The sequence below is a fragment of the Carcharhinus amblyrhynchos genome, chromosome 8 (genome assembly GCF_965287045.1).
Source record: "Carcharhinus amblyrhynchos chromosome 8, sCarAmb.v2.hapA, whole genome shotgun sequence".
In the NCBI taxonomy this organism is placed as follows: Eukaryota; Metazoa; Chordata; class Chondrichthyes; order Carcharhiniformes; family Carcharhinidae; genus Carcharhinus; species Carcharhinus amblyrhynchos.
The window spans coordinates 2888031-2908142 of record NC_137331.1 but is presented as its reverse complement, the minus strand read 5'-3'; the positions used below and the strand labels follow the sequence as shown (position 1 = coordinate 2908142).

The 20112-nt window shown below is 42.4% G+C and overlaps 1 protein-coding gene across 1 annotated transcript in view; it reads left to right on the top strand.

Annotated features, from left to right (window-relative positions):
- The window catches only part of csmd3b (CUB and Sushi multiple domains 3b), a 1478622-nt gene that overhangs the window by 806401 nt on the left and 652109 nt on the right, over positions 1–20112 (top strand). The window contains exons 6-7 of the mRNA XM_080194817.1: positions 10738–10825; positions 16077–16201. Coding sequence (XP_080050943.1) covers positions 10738–10825; positions 16077–16201 — 213 coding nt within the window. The remainder of the gene's footprint in view (positions 1–10737; positions 10826–16076; positions 16202–20112) is intronic.

Genomic DNA, 20112 nt, shown 5'->3' with positions numbered 1-20112 from the left:
TCCACCATCTGTAAGGAGGAGATTTTTGTTATTTGCTCCAATGATGCGAGTGTCACTAGCAAAACCGATAGCTTTTGCCAAATCTTGCCCTCGGGAAGATTTGGCACGATCCCACTGAACTCCTATTACTCTCTCTGCTGTTTAGGAGCCTGAGGTATCTCCCTTCACAAAAATGCCAGGCACTCACTGTCTCCAACAAGAGAACATTTAATCACCTCCCCTTGAAATTCAATGCCATTGATTTCCCACTATCAACATCCTGGGCGTTCCCATTGACCAGAAACCGAGCTGGACCAGCCACATAAAAACTGTAGCTACAAAATCAGGTCAAATTTCCTGTTGTCCCTGCAGTTTGGGAGTTAACACTCTTAGTTGATTTTATATAAAGCCCAAGCAAATGGTGTCAGCTCCTGCTGGTTGAAACAATATGCAGTTTTCCTTGGAGATTTAGCCAGATGAATATTATCAGTTCTCATTGCCTGAGCAAGATTCCTGCTGTTTGAGATGACACACTAACAGCACTTGGCTCCAAGGTTAATGAGGGTTTGAATGATTCTATTCCAGTCCTATTGTTTTGCGATGCAGATCTTCGTTGCATGACCGTTCCTTCAGTGTGTTGTATTGATGACATTTCCTTTGTGCCATTGTGTTGGTTAATCAGATTTATGATTGTATTAGTCAGTAGTAGCATTTCCCTGGTACAATTGTTCCCTCTTTCCCTCATCAATATCCAAATCCATTTAGAATTATAGAATCCCTACAATGCAGAAGGCAGCCATTTGGCCCGTCAAGTTAACACTGACTCCCGACATGGCATCTTACCCAGACCGTTCCCCCCCACCCCAACCCATCCCTGGAACCCCATGCATTTATCCCACTAGTCCCCGTGACAGACACAAAGGGACAATTTAGCATGGCCAATTCATCTGGCCTGCACATGTGTGGACTGTGGAAGGAAATCCGTGCAGACATGGGGAGAATGTGCAACTCCACACAGTCACCCAAGACCAGAGATAGTGATTGGATAGCCTGAGGATTTTTTAACAAGTATTCTTGCCAGTTGCATGAGTGTTGAACGAAGGCACAATCACACTTCTTCACCTCAGGTATTTAAGGGATGAGGGTAGCTTTTATTGTACTTCACCAGGACCAATATTTTTTTCAGTGCTCTGACTTGACTTAGACATATACACACACTCCCAAGCCCTGCCTATCCTTGCATATGTGCACACGCAGACACACACATGCCTCCACTCCTGCCCTCCCACACATAAACAAATGTACGCCCACCAACAGGTACACAGCGCAAGCGTACACACACACACGTGCACGTTTGCCCACCTGCGCACCCACCCACATAGGCACGCACACAGACAAAGTTCACACACATGCAACTAGATTTCAAAGTTGGGAGGAATTATTACACAGTGAGTTCAGTGAAGTTAAAAGGGGATACTGCTCTTAAACGTTGTCTCAGCTAGCTTCAGGCTAGAGTTTGTTGTCCTGCTACTTTCGTTCAATGGCCCTGCTGCTTTTCAGTGTCAAAGCGTTTTTAAAATATAGGAGGATAATTTATCTGTTGTTCTGAAGACAGCAGTGTTAGGTTGAGTTCTTCTTAAAAATCTGTCAGTGGCATCAGAATAACCAAATTCAGCAGGCAGAGATCAAAACTTGCCACTTGAAAGAGAGGAGACAGGAAAGGAACTCATTTGGTATTTTGTTCCTTCAGTATCTCATTTGCTGGTTTCCCAGAGAAAGTAAATGCTTAAACAGACACAGGATTTGCTTGTCACATGAACTTTGCAACTGCCCAGTGACCCAGGTATTGTCATGGTTAGTATGTTCCATTTACCTTGATAAGGTTATGGCTTCTTTCAGCCAGGGTTCTGTTGTCCATGTGATTATATCTAATAGTTTGTGTCCACCTGGTTGAGTACTCAGAATTGTCTGGATGCTTTGCAATTGGAGAGGAGGTGGCCCACCTTCACTCTCTTTCAAGGACATTGCTCCCAGTGCATCTTTGTAGACAAGTTGTCTCTATTTTAATAGTTTTGAAATGCGCAAGGTACAATAACACAAACTTGCAGCCATGTTTGTCCATGATGCCAAATGATTGGAATGAGGTTTCACTTTTTTTTAAATCCAGGCAGTAAATATAAAAACATTTATAGGAAGCAGATTCCCTCAACTTGGTAGTTGCTGGTTCCTATGGTTTAAACAAGATTGCATTAAGTTGCATTGATGTTCAAACATAGCAAACGACTATGAAGAAAAACTGAGAAGGAACAAAATAAGTGATTGATTTGTAAATCAAGCTACCACTTTCGGTGTAATCTCCGATCTTGATGGAAACTTTTTCTCAAAACTGCGCTAGTTTTCCAAAGTGAAGCTTTGATTCAAGTTTCCATTCATTTGCATAATCAGACATAAATTCATTCATGAACATCAGACACAAACACAATTGGCAACGTTTTGCAATATAATTTTTTTTGTTCTTGCTTGAAAGTATATTCATTTCTCTAACTCTCTTTGATCCTTCAAAACACTCCATAAAAGCTGCCTCGTTGGTCGAGGATTTATTCATCTGCCCTAACCTTATGAGGCTCAATGTCAAATTTTGCTTCCTGATGCTCATATGAAGTGTTTTGAGATGTTTTATTGCAGTAAAGACAGGATATAAATACTCCTCGTTGATATATCTAAGAGTGGTGGTAACCTTATGTATTTTTACTATTACTGATAAAAATAAATTTATCTCAAAATGTAATAATTTTTAACAGGAATGCCAAGTCCATTATCTGAAAGTAATGAGATTGTAAATAACTAAAATTTTGGACAGAATAGAATCCCTACAGTGCACAGGAGGCCATTTGGCCCATCGAGTCTGACTGTCTGATAGAGCATCTTACCCAGGCCCTGTCCCTGGAACCCCATGTAATTATCCTGCTAACCCCCTTAACCTCCACATCTTGGAACACTAGGGCAATTTACTGTGGCAAATCCACCTAACCCTCGCATCTTTGGACTGTGGGAGGAAACTGGAGCACCGAGAGGCAACACACATGGACATGGGGAGAATGTGCAGACTCCACACAATCACACGAGGCTGGAATCGAGCCCAGGTCCTTGGCACTGTGAAGCAGCAGTGCTAACCACAGTGCCTTGTGCTGCTTTTTCAAAAAAAACATAAAATTAATTTTCAAATATTTAAAATCACTTGTTTGTTTCATCAGTGGACAACAGTCAGTTTAATGCTTTATTAAATATTTCTAAATATCCTTAAAATTCTAAAAGGATGTTCAATTATGCCTTTGCGCCTAAAATACTGCTTAATTTCGTCAAAGCCTGCAAATGATCATAAGGTTATTTGTTAGTGTCATAAGTAAGCTTACATTCACACTGCAATGAAGTTACTGTGAAAATCCCCTAGTCGCTACATTCGACACCCTGTTTGGTTACACTGAGTGTGAATTGAGCACGGCCAGTGCACCTAACCAGCACGCCTTTCGGACTGTGGGAGGAAACCAGAGCATCTGGAGGAAATCCTTGCAGACATGGGGAGAATGTGCAGACTTCACACAGACAGTCACCCAAGCTGGGAATTGGTCCCTGGTACTGAGAGGCAACAGTGGTAAGCACTGTGTCATCAATGGGTGCAATTGGTGAATGGTAATTAGTACCCAGTGCAACCAAGTGAAAATTCCTGGCATTTTTGGATGACAGGGAAGCAAATTTATAATTTTGCCTATTGCTGTTGAAGAAAAAATACTTAATAATACACATCTCTGCTTAATTTGAGTAGGCTTTGGTTCTGCTTTTGATCCATCTTTGCAATATATTTCAGTAAATTACCACTGATGAGTTGGAAACATCACAATCAGTGCCAAAAGACTTGAACACTTCTCCCCCAATGTGATATTTGTGATATATGCACAAGTTTCTGGCTAAGAATTTAGAAGTAGTCAGCCTCCAGCACAGTTGAGTATTCTTTATGCCAAAATATTGTTGGGATGTGCTGGCATTTCTAAGGTGAAAGAAAAATTCCATGCTCGGCGTTGAAATTCAGATTTAACAACTAGACATTAATTCACAATGCAGGTTTCTGAAATTCTGATGTTGGAACATGGGAAAATAAAGTTCCCCCACAGTCCAAAGATGTGCAGGTTAGGTTGATTGGCCATGGCAAATGGACCCGAGTGTCATGGGGATTGGCAGGCTAAATATGAGAGGTTACGGAATAAGGGCCTGGGTGGCATTGTGGTCGGTGCAGACTTAATGGACTGAATGGTCTCCTTCTGCACTGTTGGGTTTGATCAAATCATAGAATCCTACAGTGCAGAAAGAAGCCGTTCAGCCCACCGAGGCCCTATCCCTATAACCCCATGCATGTACCGCAGCTAATCTCCCTGACGTGAAGTGGCAATTTAGTATGGCCAATCCACCTAACCCACACAGCTTTGGACTGTGGGAGGAAACCGGAGCACCCGGTGGAAACCCATGCAGACATGGGGAGAATCTGCAAACTCCACACATACAGTAACCCAAGCTGGGAATCGATCCCGGGTCCCCGGCGCTGTGAGGCAGCAGTGCAAACCACGTGAAGCGTGGAAATGAAAAGGTCAATGAAACAAGATCAAGGAACATGAGGGTCAGGAAAGGAATATAGGAGGTCAATGGTGTAGGGATAATGGGGTTCAAGGGAGCTTGCACATATGGGAGGGAAGTTGGGGAGAAGGTGGAGGCTCAATGTCTATTGTAGAAGGTATAAAAGAAAGGCCGAGGAGTAAAAAAAATGTGTGGATACTACAAGGCCTGATGTAAAGGCCTCACATGATAGGCTGGCTGCTTTGTGCCTGTTTAGAAAAAGCCAATGCCACTCTGGAAATCTGTGAACTCATTCACATGTCCCACTCTTATTTGACATCAGGGCAGGGATGGTGGTAACAATGAGGGTCCATGTTTCCATTCATTCATATTTACGTCCATAATACAAGGAATTCTGTTGATCTTGGAGAAAGAAGACTGCAGGTAACAGCAATCTAAACAAGTGTCTCAGAATGAATTATATCCACGGACTAGAAGGTCATTTTCCCATTACTGGTGAACACTCGTAAGATTATCCCTGAAGTCTTTTGATGAAAAATGACTTCAGCTGTGCACAAGCAGAATTATGAACAGTTAATATTTGCATTTCTTCTCAACAGGCACAGGCCAGTTCTCTGGATAGTTGTTTTTTTATATGGGGAGAAAGTAATTTGGTTGTGTCTTTTCACAGATATTTTCTTTAAGTGGCATAAATATAAATTTAGAGAAGGTAGCATTGGTGAATTTTATCTTACTAAACTGCACATTATTAATTGAGATGCAAGTATTGTGAACAATGTTTTGTAGTAATATCACTATCAATATCAGTGAGCTATCTTATTTTTCTGGTGCCTGGGGGAAAATGTTTAGACACTGATCTCCAGCTTAACATCGAGAGCTGAAGTTATAATTGGCCTTAAAATTGGTGCTATCAGAGGCAGGGGATCTAGAGTTGGCATTCAAGTGGGGGCAGTAAATGAGAATGTTGTAAATTTGGGGGAAAGAATATTTAGGGACATAGATACTGTTCTCTGCAGCTACATGAGTCCCGAAGGCTATATTGCCTCTTCAGTGCCAGAGTTAAGGACATCTCCTGAGTGCTGGAGTGGTACTTGGAGTGCAAGAGAAAGGATCCACCTGTTAAGGTCCACTTAGATACCAATCACATACGTAGAAGTATGCAAGTGTTTCTGCTAAAGATAGTATGAGCAGGTAGAGGCAAAATTAAAACACAGAACTAAAAGGGTATGGATTACTGCCAGGACCACAAGTATACTGGCAAAGGATAAAGAGGAATAAGAAGCCTCACAACACCAGGTTGAAGTCCAACAGGTTTATTTGGTAACAAAAGCCACTAGCTTTCAAAAGGCTAAAAAGATCACAGAGTTGAATGTGTGACTCAAAAATCATTACACAAGAAATAGTTTTTGGGTTATGGGGCACCAGTGCTAATACTGGGGAAATGGGAAGTTGTACCATTGAGATGGCTGTCACTTGAACCACACTGGAACCATGATCCTTGTGAATCATATATAACTAAACGGGGGGGGGGGGGGGGGGGGGGTTTTGAAAGTTACTGAGAAAGGACAAAGCAATCGTGCAGGATAGATATGGGTAATGATAACCAGAGTATGATAGGCAGGAACAGAATACACAAACATAAAGAATACAGTTCAAATGGGGCCAGAGTATGGAAAATGGTAAGAGACGTAATTTGAGAGTTCTTCGACTGAATTCATGCAATATGCCTAACAAGAAAAATGAACTGCTGGAAATAAATTTTAATGATGTGATAAATATTACAGAGAAATGGTTGCAAAGTGATCAAGGTTGGGAATTGAATATTCAAGAGTATTTCACATTTCAACAGCAAAGGAAGAAAAGCAAAGTGAGTGGGCGAATAATGAATGAGATCAGTTCAGGAGTGAAAAGTGATCTTGGGTCAATTTGTAGAGTCAGTTTTGGTAGAAATAATAAATGGCAAGGGAAATAAATTACTTGTGGGAACAGTTTATAAGTCTCTTCACAATAGCCGCCCATAGACCAAGGTATAAATTAAAAAAAATGAATGGTTGTGCGAATTGCAATTATCATGGCCAGTTTTAAACTTCATATAGATTGGACAAATCAAATTGACGAAGCTAGTCTTGAGGATAAGTTGACAGTGTATTCAGGACAGTCTCGTAGATGAATACATTCCACAATCAACCAAGGAACAAGCTATTTTAGATTTGATAATGTATGATGAGACAGGATTATTTGAACTTGTACTAAAGGTTGCTCAAGGTAAGAGTAAACATAACACAACAGAATTTCATGTTCAGACTGAGGGTGAGAAAATTGAGCTTAAATTTTGCTTCTTTAACTAACTTAACTAAGGACAACAAAGGTATGAAGAGAGAATTGGCTACAGTGGATTGGAAAAAAAAGTATTATAAAAGGTAAGACAGTAGTAATTGTCGACATTTAAGGAGATATTTCATAATTCTTAACAAAGATATATTTTGTTGGTAAAGATTGCCTTCTGAAGAAGGGTCTACAATCACTGGTTAACTTGGGAAATTAATGATTGCAACAAATAGAATGAAAAGGCAGATCAAGATATAACATGACTGGGCAGAATGAGAACATTTTAGAAACTACCAAAGGCTTACCAAAAACAGACAGAGAGAAATTAGAATACGATTAAACTAATAAATTTAAGAATGACAGTGAGACCTTTTACAGATAGGTAAAATGGAAGAGAGTAGCTAAAGTCAACATTCGTCCTCAGATGATATGACTGGCAAATTCATAATGGCAAACAAGGAAATGGCAGAAAGTTTGAACAAGTATTTTGTATCTGTTTTCACTGAAGAAGATAAAAACAAATTCCACAAATAGTAGAAAATCAAGGGGAAAGGGGAGGGAGACACATAAAACAATCATTATCACTCAAGTAAAAGTGCTAGGTAAACTAATGGCATTAAGGACAAACAAATTTCCTGGACCCCTTGGCTTGATTCTAAGGTCTTAAAAGAATTGGCTGCAGATATAATGGATGCATTTATTGTAATCTTCCAAAATGTCCTTAATTCGAGAAAGGGCCCAGTTGGAAGATTGCAACCATAACATCTCTGTTCAAAAAAAGAGGGAGACAGATATCTGGAAATTGTAGACTCGCTAGCTTCACATCAGTCATTAAGAAAATGCTGGAATCCATTATAAAAGAAAGTATTTGCAGAATATTAAAAAAATCAAAATGCAATCAAGCAGACTCAACATGGTTTCATAAGAAATAGAACATAAGAAATAGGAGCAGGAGTAGGCCATCCAGCCCTTCGAGCCTGCCCCGCCATTCAATAAGATCATGGCTGATCTGTCGTGTCTCAGTTCCACATTCCCGCCCTCTCCCCATAACCCTTAATCCCCTCTCTTATCAAAAACCCATCAACCCGCGTCTTAAAAATATTTAGCGAGGCAGCCTCCACCACTTCAACGGGCAGAGAATTCCAGAGATTCACCACCCTTTGAGTGAAGAAGTTCTTCCTCAACTCCGTTCTAAACCGCCCCCCTTTATCTTGAGGCTGTGCCCCCTAGTCCTACTGTCCTTTCTGAGTGGGAAGAGTCTCTCCATCTCTATCCTATCCATCCCATTCATCATCTTATATGTCTCAATGAGATCTCCCCTCATTCTTCTAAACTCTAACGAGTACAAGCCTAGTTTATTCAGCCTCTCCTCATAGCTCAACCCCCTCAACTCCGGCATCAGCCTAGTAAACCTCCTCTGCACTCCCTCCAAGGCCAAAAGGTTTCTGCAAGGTTTCTGCAAATTCAATCATGTTTGATAAACTTATCAAAGTCCTTTGATAAATTGGGTGGAAAGAGAGGAATCCATAGTTGTAGTGTAGTTCTGAAAGATATTTTTTATTTCAAAAATATACTTTATTCATAATCTGAGAAAACATAACTGGAAACATTTTTAATCATTACAAACAGTGAAAAATGGTTGTATTTACACTTTCCTTAAGATCAATTGTTAGCGTTGAATCCAAAATCGTTTCGTATATTACAGTATAATACAAAGTTCTTTGTCAAACTATATACATTCATTACATTGCACTTTGTAATTTTTTTACACAGTTACACACAATTATGCAGTCTGTGTTTTTTTTAAACAGTGACTCGCCCCTTGGTCTACATTGGTTGAAAGGCCTGACATGGCAGCCTTTACCCATTGTGCCTTTGCGACAGTTGCACCGAACTTGAAAGTGTCCCTCAGCACATGGTCTGGGACCTTGGAATGTGCTAGTCCACAACGCTCGTTGGAGGACAGTTCTTTGCATTGCAAGATCAGCAGGTTTTGGACAGACCAAAGAGCATCTTTGACCGAGTTGATGACACTTCAGCAGCACTTGATATTTGTCTTGGTGTGGGTCCCTGGAAATAACCAGTAAAACACAGAGTCCTGCATCAAACCTTGACAAATACCACTGCATCTCTCTCCAGACCTTTTTTGCAAAAGCACATTCCATAAGGAGGTGTGCAACTGTCTTTCCCACCCCCACACAGCTCCCAGCTCCCAGCTCCCCGCTCCCCTGGCCATAGCCGCTTCAAGGGCAACGTATAATGGCGTTGAGACTTCGGGTGTGCATGAAGGATCTGATGGGGTGTGCCCTTCTCACCATCACCAACTAAATCTTGCTGCTTGTTTGAAAGTTCTGTTGATGAAGCATTCTGCCAGATGATACCGACAGCCTGCTCAGGGAAACATTGGACAGAATCCGCCATCTCCTTTTCCTTCAGGGTCCAGAGGACATTGTGTTGACCACTGCTTGACCGCCTTCTGGTCAAAGGTGTGTTTCTGAAAAAAAAAATCCTCCATAAAGGACAGGCGATGCAGTGTGGTCCAACTAGTGTTCTGTGGCAATGTAACACCTGGAGCAGGTAGAACCTCAGAAAGTAGTGGCATTTGGTGTTTGGGTAGTGAGGATCTCCACACAGCTTGACACAGTTGCGCATAAAAGTGGCCATCAGGATGAGGGTGGCATTTCTAAAAGATATTTAATTGGCTGCCACCAGAAGGGTTGCTGCACAAGACAAGAGACCATGGTGTTGGGGTAAAATATTAACGTTGATAGAGAATTGGCTTGCTAACAGGAAACCAAGTCAAGATGAATCGGTCATTCTTGGCAATGGTAATGAAGATAAAACACTGCGTTACAACAGAGAAATTTATGTTGTTAATAAGGAAGCAAAGCTCTTTATTTTAAGTGTTCTTAGTTCAGTCACTTTGTTGCCAATTGTATGCAATGCAAGACTTTGCACAAAGCTGTTAATTGTATAGCAATTGTGTTAATTGTATGCATTAATTGAGGTTTTACTTAAGTACTTAGGAAGAGACATTTAGTAGAACTGCGGTGTGGTTGAGTTTGGAGATATATGCTTGTAATGTTTCACTCTGAATAAATCTAAGACCAAACAAAGATTGACTTCTGTGTTGTGGGAAAATCACCACTTGGAGTCAGATTTAAAGATTTAAACATGCAATTTATTGGACAAAGCTTTGGGAGAAGCGCTGGGCTCTCCGCAGTGCTTGCAGTCACCTCCTCAACTTGAAAATGGCAGCTGAGCTTCTTTTATACATTTTCAAATAATGGACAAGTATGGACATTAGCCGTCATCACATCGTTATACAGTTCGGAGAGTAGACAAGTATGGGTATTAGCAGTTATCACATCGTAATACGTTTCAGCCCTTCTTTCAATGATTGATTTTGTTAACCAAAATTGTTGTTTTGGTTTTGCCTTATCTCAAGCTAAGGTGATCATCTGGGCCTCAAGGTCTGATTTATTTCCTGTAGTAATTTGACATAAACAGGATTTAAATCGTTGCGCAATGTCTGTGCCTAAGTCAGCGCATCTTAATGTCTTTTCACAGAGTCCATTTTGTGCCAGGTAACCATCTTGTATCTTTTAATTTTGGGTTTACTCCAACACCTGTACCATCCTTCACCATCTGGCCTTCTGGAAAGCAACAACTTGTTAAGAGCAGAGTTCCCAGTTTGAAGTACAATGAGAAAGAAACCATTAAATGAATTGCTATTAAAGTATCTAATTATGCTTTGAATTGGCCTGGATGTCTGATATAATTTTTTTTTTAATTCATTTCCAGTTAATGAGGGAGGAATAAAGCAACCATCCAACTCATGTCCAGATCCAGGAGAGCCAGAGCACGGAGAAAGAATTGGATCTGATTTTAGGTAACTCTTTATTTTACTTGTGCGTGTGAGTTGTAATGGAATAATCAGTGATATGCCTTTTTTCAATATAATATTTTTCAATATAGGATTGTTATGCCATAGAAGAAGACCATTTGGCCCATTAGTCTGCTCTCTGACAAAGCAGCTCACTTAGTTTAATTCCCCTGCCTTCTCTCTGCAACCCTGAAAATCCTTCCTTTTCAGATAATAGATTCCCTTTATCGATGCTTTAATTGAATCTGTCTCCACCACACGCACACTGGCCATGCATCCCGGACCCCAACAACTTGCTGCTTGAAAAAGAATTTCCTTCTATCACCCTTGCTTCTTTTAGCAATATCTTGAAATCTTTGCTGTGTTGTTCTTGACCCTTTTGTGAGTGGGAATACGTTCTCCTGAAGTGCTTTTCCAGACCCATTGTGATTTTGAATATCTCTATCAGATTTCGTCCCCCTCCTTTCTCCAAAGAAAACAATCCTAACTTCTCCAACTTCATTTTGTAATTGAAGTTCCTCATCCCTGGACCCGTTCTTGTAAATTTCCTGAGTGCTCTATAATGCCTTCACATCCTTCCAAAAGTGCAGCACCCAGAACTGGCTGCAATATTCCAACTGGGTCTCAAATAGTGGCGTATGCACATTCAACATAACCTTTATCTCTGTTTGCCCCTATTAATAAAGCCCAGGATACTGTCTGCTTTATTAGCTATGCTCTCAACCTGTCCTGTCACCTTCAATGACTGACACACAAACGCATCGTTCCCTCTCCTCTTGCATCTCCTTTCGACTTGTATTCCTTATATCATACTTTTTATCCATGTTATTCCTACCAAAGCGAATCACTTCACAATTCTCCACATAAAACTTCATCTGTTACCTGTCCACCCGTTTCACCAAATTTCTATTTCCTTTTCAAGTTCTACACTGTCCTCCTTATGTTTCACAATTCTTCCAAGTTTTATATCATCAACAAATTTTTAAATTGGGCCATCTAGATCATTATTTTTTATCGGATAAAAGCAAGAGGCTCAACACTGACTTTTGGGAACTCCACTGAAAACCTTTGTCCAGTATAAAAACATTCATTAACTATTACTCTCTGTTTTCTGTTACTCAGCCAATTCTGTATCCATGTTGCTCCTGTCCTTTATATTCCATGAACATAAGAACATAAGAAATAGGAGCAGGAGTAGGCCATCTAGCCCTTCGAGCCTGCCCCGCCATTCAATAAGATCATGGCTGATCTGTTGTGGCTCAGTTCCACTTTCCCGCCCTCTCCCCATAACCCTTAATCCCCTCTCTTATCAAGAACCCATCAACCCGCTTCTTAAAAATATTTAGCGAGGCAGCCTCCACCACTTCAACGGGCAGAGAATTCCAGAGATTCACCACCCTTTGAGTGAAGAAATTCCTCCTCAACTCCGTTCTAAACCGCCTCCCCTTTATCTTGAGGCTGTGCCCCCTAGTCCTACTGTCTTTTTTGAGCGGGAAGAGTCTCTCCACCTCTATCCTATCCATCCCATTCATCATCTTATACGTCTCAATGAGATCTCCCCTCATTCTTCTAAACTCTAACGAGTACAAGCCTAGTTTATTCAGCCTCTCCTCATAGCTCAATCCCCTCAACTCCGGTATCAGCCTAGTAAACCTCCTCTGCACTCCCTCCAGGGCCAAAATATCCTTGCGCAGGTGCGGCACCCAAAACTGCACACAGTACTCCAGCTGCGGCCTCACCAATGCCCTATACAGCTGCAGCAAGACCTCCCTACTTTTATATTCAATCCCCCTCGCTATGAAGGCCAGCATCCCATTCGCCTTCCTGACCACCTGCTGCACCTGCAAGCTGGGTTTTTGCGACTCATGCACAAGGACCCCGAGGTCCCTCTGCACCGTCGCCTGCTGCAGTTTTTCGCCACGTAAGTAATAGTCCTTCCTACCATTCTTCCTACCAAAGTGGACCACCTCACACTTGCCAACATTAAATTCCATTTGCCATTTCCTGGCCCATTCGCCCAGCCTATCTAGATCCTTCTGCAGACTCTCCACACCCTCCGCACAATTTGCCTTTCCCCCAATCTTGGTGTCATCAGCAAATTTCGACACCCTGCACTCGGTTCCCTCCTCCAGATCATCTATATAAATGGTAAATAGCTGAGGCCCCAGCACCGACCCCTGGGGCACCCCACTAGTCACCAACCGCCAATCCGAATAGCACCCATTGACCCCCACTCTCTGCCTCCTATTTGACAACCAATCCTCTATCCACGCTAACACCCTACCCCCAACTCCATGTCCCCTGACCTTCTGCAATAACCTCTTGTGAGGTACCTTGTCAAACGCCTTCTGAAAATCCAAAAAGACCACATCCACCGGCTCTCCTCTATCCACTGCCCTAGACACATCCTCATAGAACTCCAGTAAAGTTGTCAGACACAACTTCCCTTTAATGAAACCGTGTTGCGTCTGCCCTATCAAGCAATTCCCTTCAAGATGCCTCGCAATTTCCTCCTTAATGACGGATTCTAACATTTTACCTACCACAGACGTTAAACTAACCGGCCTATAATTCCCTGCCTTTTGCCTGGCACCCTTCTTAAACAACGGCGTAACATTAGCCGTTTTCCAATCTTCCGGCACTTCCCCGGAATCCAGCGACGTCTGGAAAATAACCACCAAGGCATCCACTATCACCTCCGCCATTTCTTTCAGAACCATCGGATGCATTCCATCCGGTCCTGGGGACTTGTCCACAATCAGCCCCTCCAGTCTGTCGAGCACCGCCTCTCTAGTAACAGTAATGTCATTAAGACCCTCCATTCCTACCACCTTTCCATCGCTAACACCCGGCAAATTATTCACGTCCTCCTCCGTGAAGACAGAAACAAAAAAGTTATTCAATACTTTAGCCATATCCCCATCCCCTACCACTAGCTCCCCTTTCTCATCCTCTAAAGGACCAACGTTCACCCTAGCCAGCCTCTTCCTTTTTATATATTTATAAAAACTCTTGCTATCCTTTTTTATATTAAGTGCTAGCCCAGCCTCATAGCTTCTCCTACCCTCCTTTATCAACTTCTTTGTCAATCTTTGTTGACATTTAAACCTTTCCCAATCCTCTTCTCGCCCACTACTCTTAGCTACTCTAAATTGAGCTAAAGCTTTGCTCAAGTCTCATGTGATGTTGTATAAAATGCCTTTTAAAACTTGAAAGTTTTGCCCCTTGAACACCCTCGTTGGATGTGGCTTATTTCTTAGAGCCGCATTCTCCCAGCAGATTGCCTTGTATTCCAAGAGGATACCGACTCCTGCACCCATGCTTGAGAACAACTAGGTTGTGTAGAAGCCTTGAAGTCACCAAAATGTTCTTCGGCATCTGTCATGCCACACTCTGAATACCTTTGTAGCTTCAACCAAGGATGGAAAGCATCAATTACTTGAACATAGTAATTGCCAGAATAAATTAATCTACAACTAGCCTGTAACTGGCTCATGGTTTTCCATAGCACTGGTGGTGGCAGGTTCCTCCTTGCTGCTGAATGCATGTTAAGCTGTGCAAGATTATGACAAGGCATTTGTTGGAGTGGTGGACTCCAAACAGTGCTTGCTTGAGATTAATGTAACAAATGGATTGACACTCTGATCTGTTTGCTCTTCCTACACACACATCAACAACTAATGTTTGTAGCACAATTTGCCCAGGTGAATGCCCCACACGCACTATTTTGGATTTCGAAGGACACTCGTGGCACCACCCAAAGAACACGTAGAAATAAAGTTAATTTCTTCCCACCACCTCGACATCTGTCTGTCGAGCCCTTCCATCATTTTAATGAACCCAAATAGGCCACCCCTCGACCTTCTCGCTCTCAGAGAAAAGAACCAAAGGCTAGGTTTTCTCACGTCGCCCATAGCTGGGATTTTCCGATCCCACTGCAGCGAGCGGAGACTTGTCTGAGCGTCACATTCTCCATTCTTGCTGGCAGTGGAGAATTCCAGCCATAGTTCAGTATTTTCCGACAGGTGTAACCCCACAGTTCTTGCATCGTTCCATTGTCATTTTACAATATGGAAACTTGAACCATTCGAAGCCCAAAGTGAAGTTTAGCCAAGTTCATTTACAAGTTTGACATGCCTTCTTTGCTTTCCATTTCTACCCCTCAAGAAATAAACCCTGTGATTTGTGGTATTTTTCCATGGCTTTCCTAACCCACGTCACGACTTGTAGTGAGTTATGTATTTGCACTCCCAATTCTCAACTCCGTTCAGACACTGAGGTCTGAATTTTCATCCGTGGGTCAGATGCTCAAAGTTGGGTGAATTCCAGGCTCCACAAGCCGAACTGCTTAAAATGCGGCTGGCTGGATGTCAGATTTTTTTGATCTGGGAGGAACTGGGCTGGTGGGTTACCCTCGAAGTGGTGGAGAGGATGTGGAGGTGGCCTGGGCGGAAGGACTGCCTCAGGGCTTTGGCATTGTGACCAAACTTTTTAAAAACAAAAAAAAAACCATTAGCCCTGACCCATTCCCCATCCATGCCATCTCAAACCCTGCATGTGCCCCTATATCCTCCACGCCAATCTTTTGATTGGTGTTTTTGATAGATCCTATTGACTATTTTGACAGATCTGACTGGTCTGATAGGTTGGCATGAACCTGACAGTTATGAGTTGATGCACTTTTTATGTACGTTTATGCCAACTTCTAACAACTCTGAAGGGCACCTCACCTCCTCCAATGGTGTCCTGAGGCTGGATCCAAAGAGGTATGCTGGCTCGCCGAAGAAATGCACAACGGGTCTACTCTACGTACATTCCACACTCCTGGGTGACTAAAACCTGACTTGAATGGAGGCAGCTGTTGGTTTATGTGGCTATCTGCCTCCATGAACTGAGTACGCACGCAGCACAAACTTCCCCCATTCCCACAAAAGTGGGAAGTGCTGTTTTTCAGGGACAGAGTTTTCACCATGATACAGAAGCTGTTTATCATCAGGAAAATCTGGGCCTTCCTTTCCAAAAAGCATCTATCTTCCTTATTCTATGCACCAAAATGTACTACCTCGCATTTGTATATTTTGAAGTCCAATTATCAAATATACACGTAAACCGTTTACAATTTTTGCTCAGTAAGTTGTAAATTTGGTTTCTGGAATAATCTTCAGTTTTGATACCCACTGTTTATTTCAGTTGCACGATTATTCCTTGTGTATTGAGACAAGAAAGCTAACACTTTACTCACCATTTCTTTCCAAAGTCTTGGAGCAGCAGTCCAATTTACTTGCGATGAAGACTTTGTCCTGCAAGGAGCCAAAAGTATCACATGCCAGACCATTGCTGAAGTGTTTGCAGCATGGAGTGACCACAGGCCAGTGTGTAAAGGTAAGAAAGCTCACTGCCGGTTTGGCATGTCACACACAGGCTTAGCCCTCCTGAATATATTGTGATATTGTAGTGATGCTTCCATCAGAGCAGATCTTCGACACGTAAGAGCAGTATCACGTGATCTGCTGTCAAGGCATTGTCATCACTTTTCATTGGTTTTATGCTTGAAGAAGGAAACCACAATGCAAAACTATCTGAACATCGAAGCACTTAATGGGGAAATGTGAAAAATACTTCACAACTGCATGACCTTCAATGAGAGCGACAGGCTGAATGGCAATTGTCAATAAACTTCCTGAATCATCACCAGATAGTGAAATGTGTGATTTTAAGATGGAAAATCTGCCATGTTCAGTGAGTTTCCAAATGTTAACCATTAACGTTGAGAGCCATTGGTCCCAAGATATGCGTGTTCGATTGATTGGCCGTGGTAAATTGCTCCTTAGGGTGGGGTGGCAGGGGAGATTAGCAGCATAAATGGATGGGGTTACAGGGCTGAGGCCTGGGTGGGATTGTTGTAGGTGCAGAATTGATGGGCCGAACGACCTCGTCCTCCACTTGAAGGGATTCTATGATTTGCTTGTAGTTTGAAACGAAGTGTTAAAGTGACCCATTTTTACAATATTTTTCTTTGTTTGTTGCATGGTCCTGTCTGACCCTTAAGAATGAAATCAATATATGTACCATTTGAGCCTTTGTCGCATGTCTCCTCACCATATCAGGTCTGCACACAAATTGCAGCTCATATCCTGTTTTTCAAAAGTGATAAAAATGAACCAATAATTTGGTGCAGAAAGAACATGCTGGTGGAGTTGGGTTGGATTTTCTCTGAGTATTAGTAGTTCTGCTGGTGGCTACTCTGGAGGGGCGACTGCTGTCTTCAGTTGGAACCGATGAATAAGGAGGAATAGGGAGCACCCACCTGAGACATGAGCAGGAATTTATTTTTCCAGAGGGTCATGAAATTCTGGAGTTGTCTTCTCCAGAGGGCTGCATTTTCATCTCTGTGTTTGTCCCAAGACTGTGATAAGGTTTGGTGCCTCTCGTGGAACCCAAATGAGCAACAGTGAATCAATTATTGCCTTGGCAGTACCTCTTGACAGTACTGATGGGAACATCTTCTATCAGTATGCTACTGATCAAGGAGTGGTAATTGGCCGAGTTAGATTTGTGGACAAGCCGGACCTGGACAATTTTCCACATTGTCAGATGTGTTGGAATTGTACCTGAACAGCTTGGTTAGCAGTACCGCTCGTTCTGGGACACAAGTTCCAATAAACCTGCCAGACGTTGTCAGGGCCGACTGCCTTTGCTGTATCTTGATAGCGCGTGAAATGAATCAAGTTGATTGATGATTAGTAATTGTGCTGTTGGGGATCTTCAAAGGAGGTTGAGATGAATCATTGACTCAGCACTTTTGGTTGAAGACAGTTGCATAATTTTCAGCCTTATCCTATGTGCTGGCCTTCCCCCACCATGAAGGAATTGTATGCTCGAGCTCAGTTGGCTGGACCAGTGGTTAGTGATACATAGTGACGCCACCAATAGCATGGGTTCCATTCCTGTACCAGTGAGGTTATTCATGAAGGCCCCTTCTATTTAGCCTTGCTCCTCACCTGAGGCATGGCAATTTCAGGTTAAGTTGCCACTAGGAAATTTTCCCCCTCAAAGGAGAGAGCAGCTCATGGCCAGCTGGGACAAAGGCAACTTTACCTTTATTTATGGATCCCCTCCTCTGCTTAGTTTTTAGCTGGCTCCCACTATCCGCAACTGGATGTGGCAGGGTTGTAGAACTTAGATCTGATGCATTGGTTTTAGGTTGTCTTTCATTGTTCAATACTCCTCTAGTTCTATGTTACAACTCCATCAGATTTGAATTTCATTTTTACATGTATCTGGTGCTGCACCTGGACTCCTCTCTGAATCAGGGTTAATTTCTACATTGTCTGGTTAAATGAGGAGCAGGCTGGACCATGGGGCTCAAGGTTGTGGTTGAGTGTGGTTCGTCTGCTGTTGAATGTCCGCAGTGCTTCATTGATGTCCAATCATTTGGACTCCAGGATGCCAGCGGACCTGCAGAGGGGATCTGGTGTCAATGTGAACAAGTCAAGTGGCAATGTTTCTCCTCGACCTATCAGATTGAAGAACCATTGCAGAGGCAGACCTAAACCAGGAATACAAGTTAAAAGACTATATTCAATATAGATGCAGGCACAATAAATGAAAGAGAATATTTGTTGGAAGAATGGTAAGAATGCCACAATGTGGAGATGCTGGCGTTGGACTGGGGTAAGCACAGTAAGAAGTCTCACAACACCACAACTTTTTCAAGTCCAACAGGTTTATTTGGTAGCACGAGCCACCAGCTTTCGGAGCGCTGCTCCTTCGTCAGGTGAGTGGAAGTTCTGTTCACAAACAGGGCATAGAGAGACACAAACTCAATTTACAAAATAATGGTTGGAATGTGAGTTTTTACAGATAATCAAGTCACAAAGGTACAGACAATGTGAATTCTGAGAGGGTTAAGCACAGGCTGAAGAGATGTGATTGCCTCTCGCAGGACAGTTAATAAGATTTTTCAAGTGCAGGAAAGTCATGGGGGATACAGATGGTGTGACATGAACTCAAGATCCTGGTTGAGGCCATCCTCGTGTGTGGAACTTGGCTATCAGTTTCTGCTCAGCGATTCTGTGTGTTGTGAAGACCATCTTGGAGAATGTTTACCCAAAGATCAGAGACTGAATTCTCGTGACTGCTGAAGTGTTCCCTAACAGGAAGAGCCTGGTAATTGTCGAGTGGTGTTCATTCATTCATCGTGTCTGCATGGTCTCCCCAGTGTATCATATCTCAGGACATCCTTTCCTGCTGCGTATCAGGTAGATTTTCATTGATGTCATGTTGAAGGCTCTGGAGAAGATGTCACAGCTTCTCCACTCTGGGGAAGTACTGGATGACGAAGGATACTCTGTCCACTGTGTCCTGTGTTTGTCTTCTGAGGAGGTCGGTGCAGTTTTTCGCTATGGTGCGGCGGAACTGTCGATCGATGGGTTGAGCGCGATATCCTGTTCTTATGAAGGCATCTTTCAGTGTCATGAAGTCGCAGATGCGGTTTCCAATACCCGGTGGGTTTCTTGATGTCTGCCTGACAGGACACCAGGTCCGCCCCCAGGTGTCCATCTCCATGCTGTTGCTTACATTAACCTGCTATCGGATTAAGCCAACTGCAGGAACTCTCAGTGGCAGAAAGTCTGGCACGATCTGGGCTTCTAACAATAGGCCGGTGCATTTCAATGGGGCGCAATGATCTCCTACAATGACCTTTGGTGGGTGATTGATGGGTCAGGCCCAGACATGTTTGTGTATTTGTACAATTGGTCTGCCCAAGGTTTGACTGTGTTTGATTTTAACATGCCCAATTCTTTAATTTAGAATATCCAATTCAATGAGCCTTAAAACTAGACCCTGATTATATTACCACTTTATGTACAGTTAGCACTTTTTATCGGGCATATTTTACAACTTCTAGTTAAGATAATTGTTTCTCGTCATACACACTGGTAAATTAGTTACATATGATAGAAAGAGTTAGAACTGAGACAATAGCTGTTTATTTGCATAATATCATAACCTTCAGTAGTAGGTGGATGAAATGTCACTTAATCATGTCTTTATTATAATTTTGGTGCAGTTCGCAAGGACATTAAGCTGTGTCCAATTGATAGATATCGTGAAACATCTTCTTTGTCTGAGCAGACTATTTCATGTATATGCAGAGATAGCCAGTCTGTAATGAGGGTGCTGTGCTGATATGCTAATTTCCATGGTCACCTGGCCAGATCCTTGCTGAGTTCCATTCTCCTCCCCCACACAACGACACTTGCATTAATATGGAAGACATAATTCAGAAG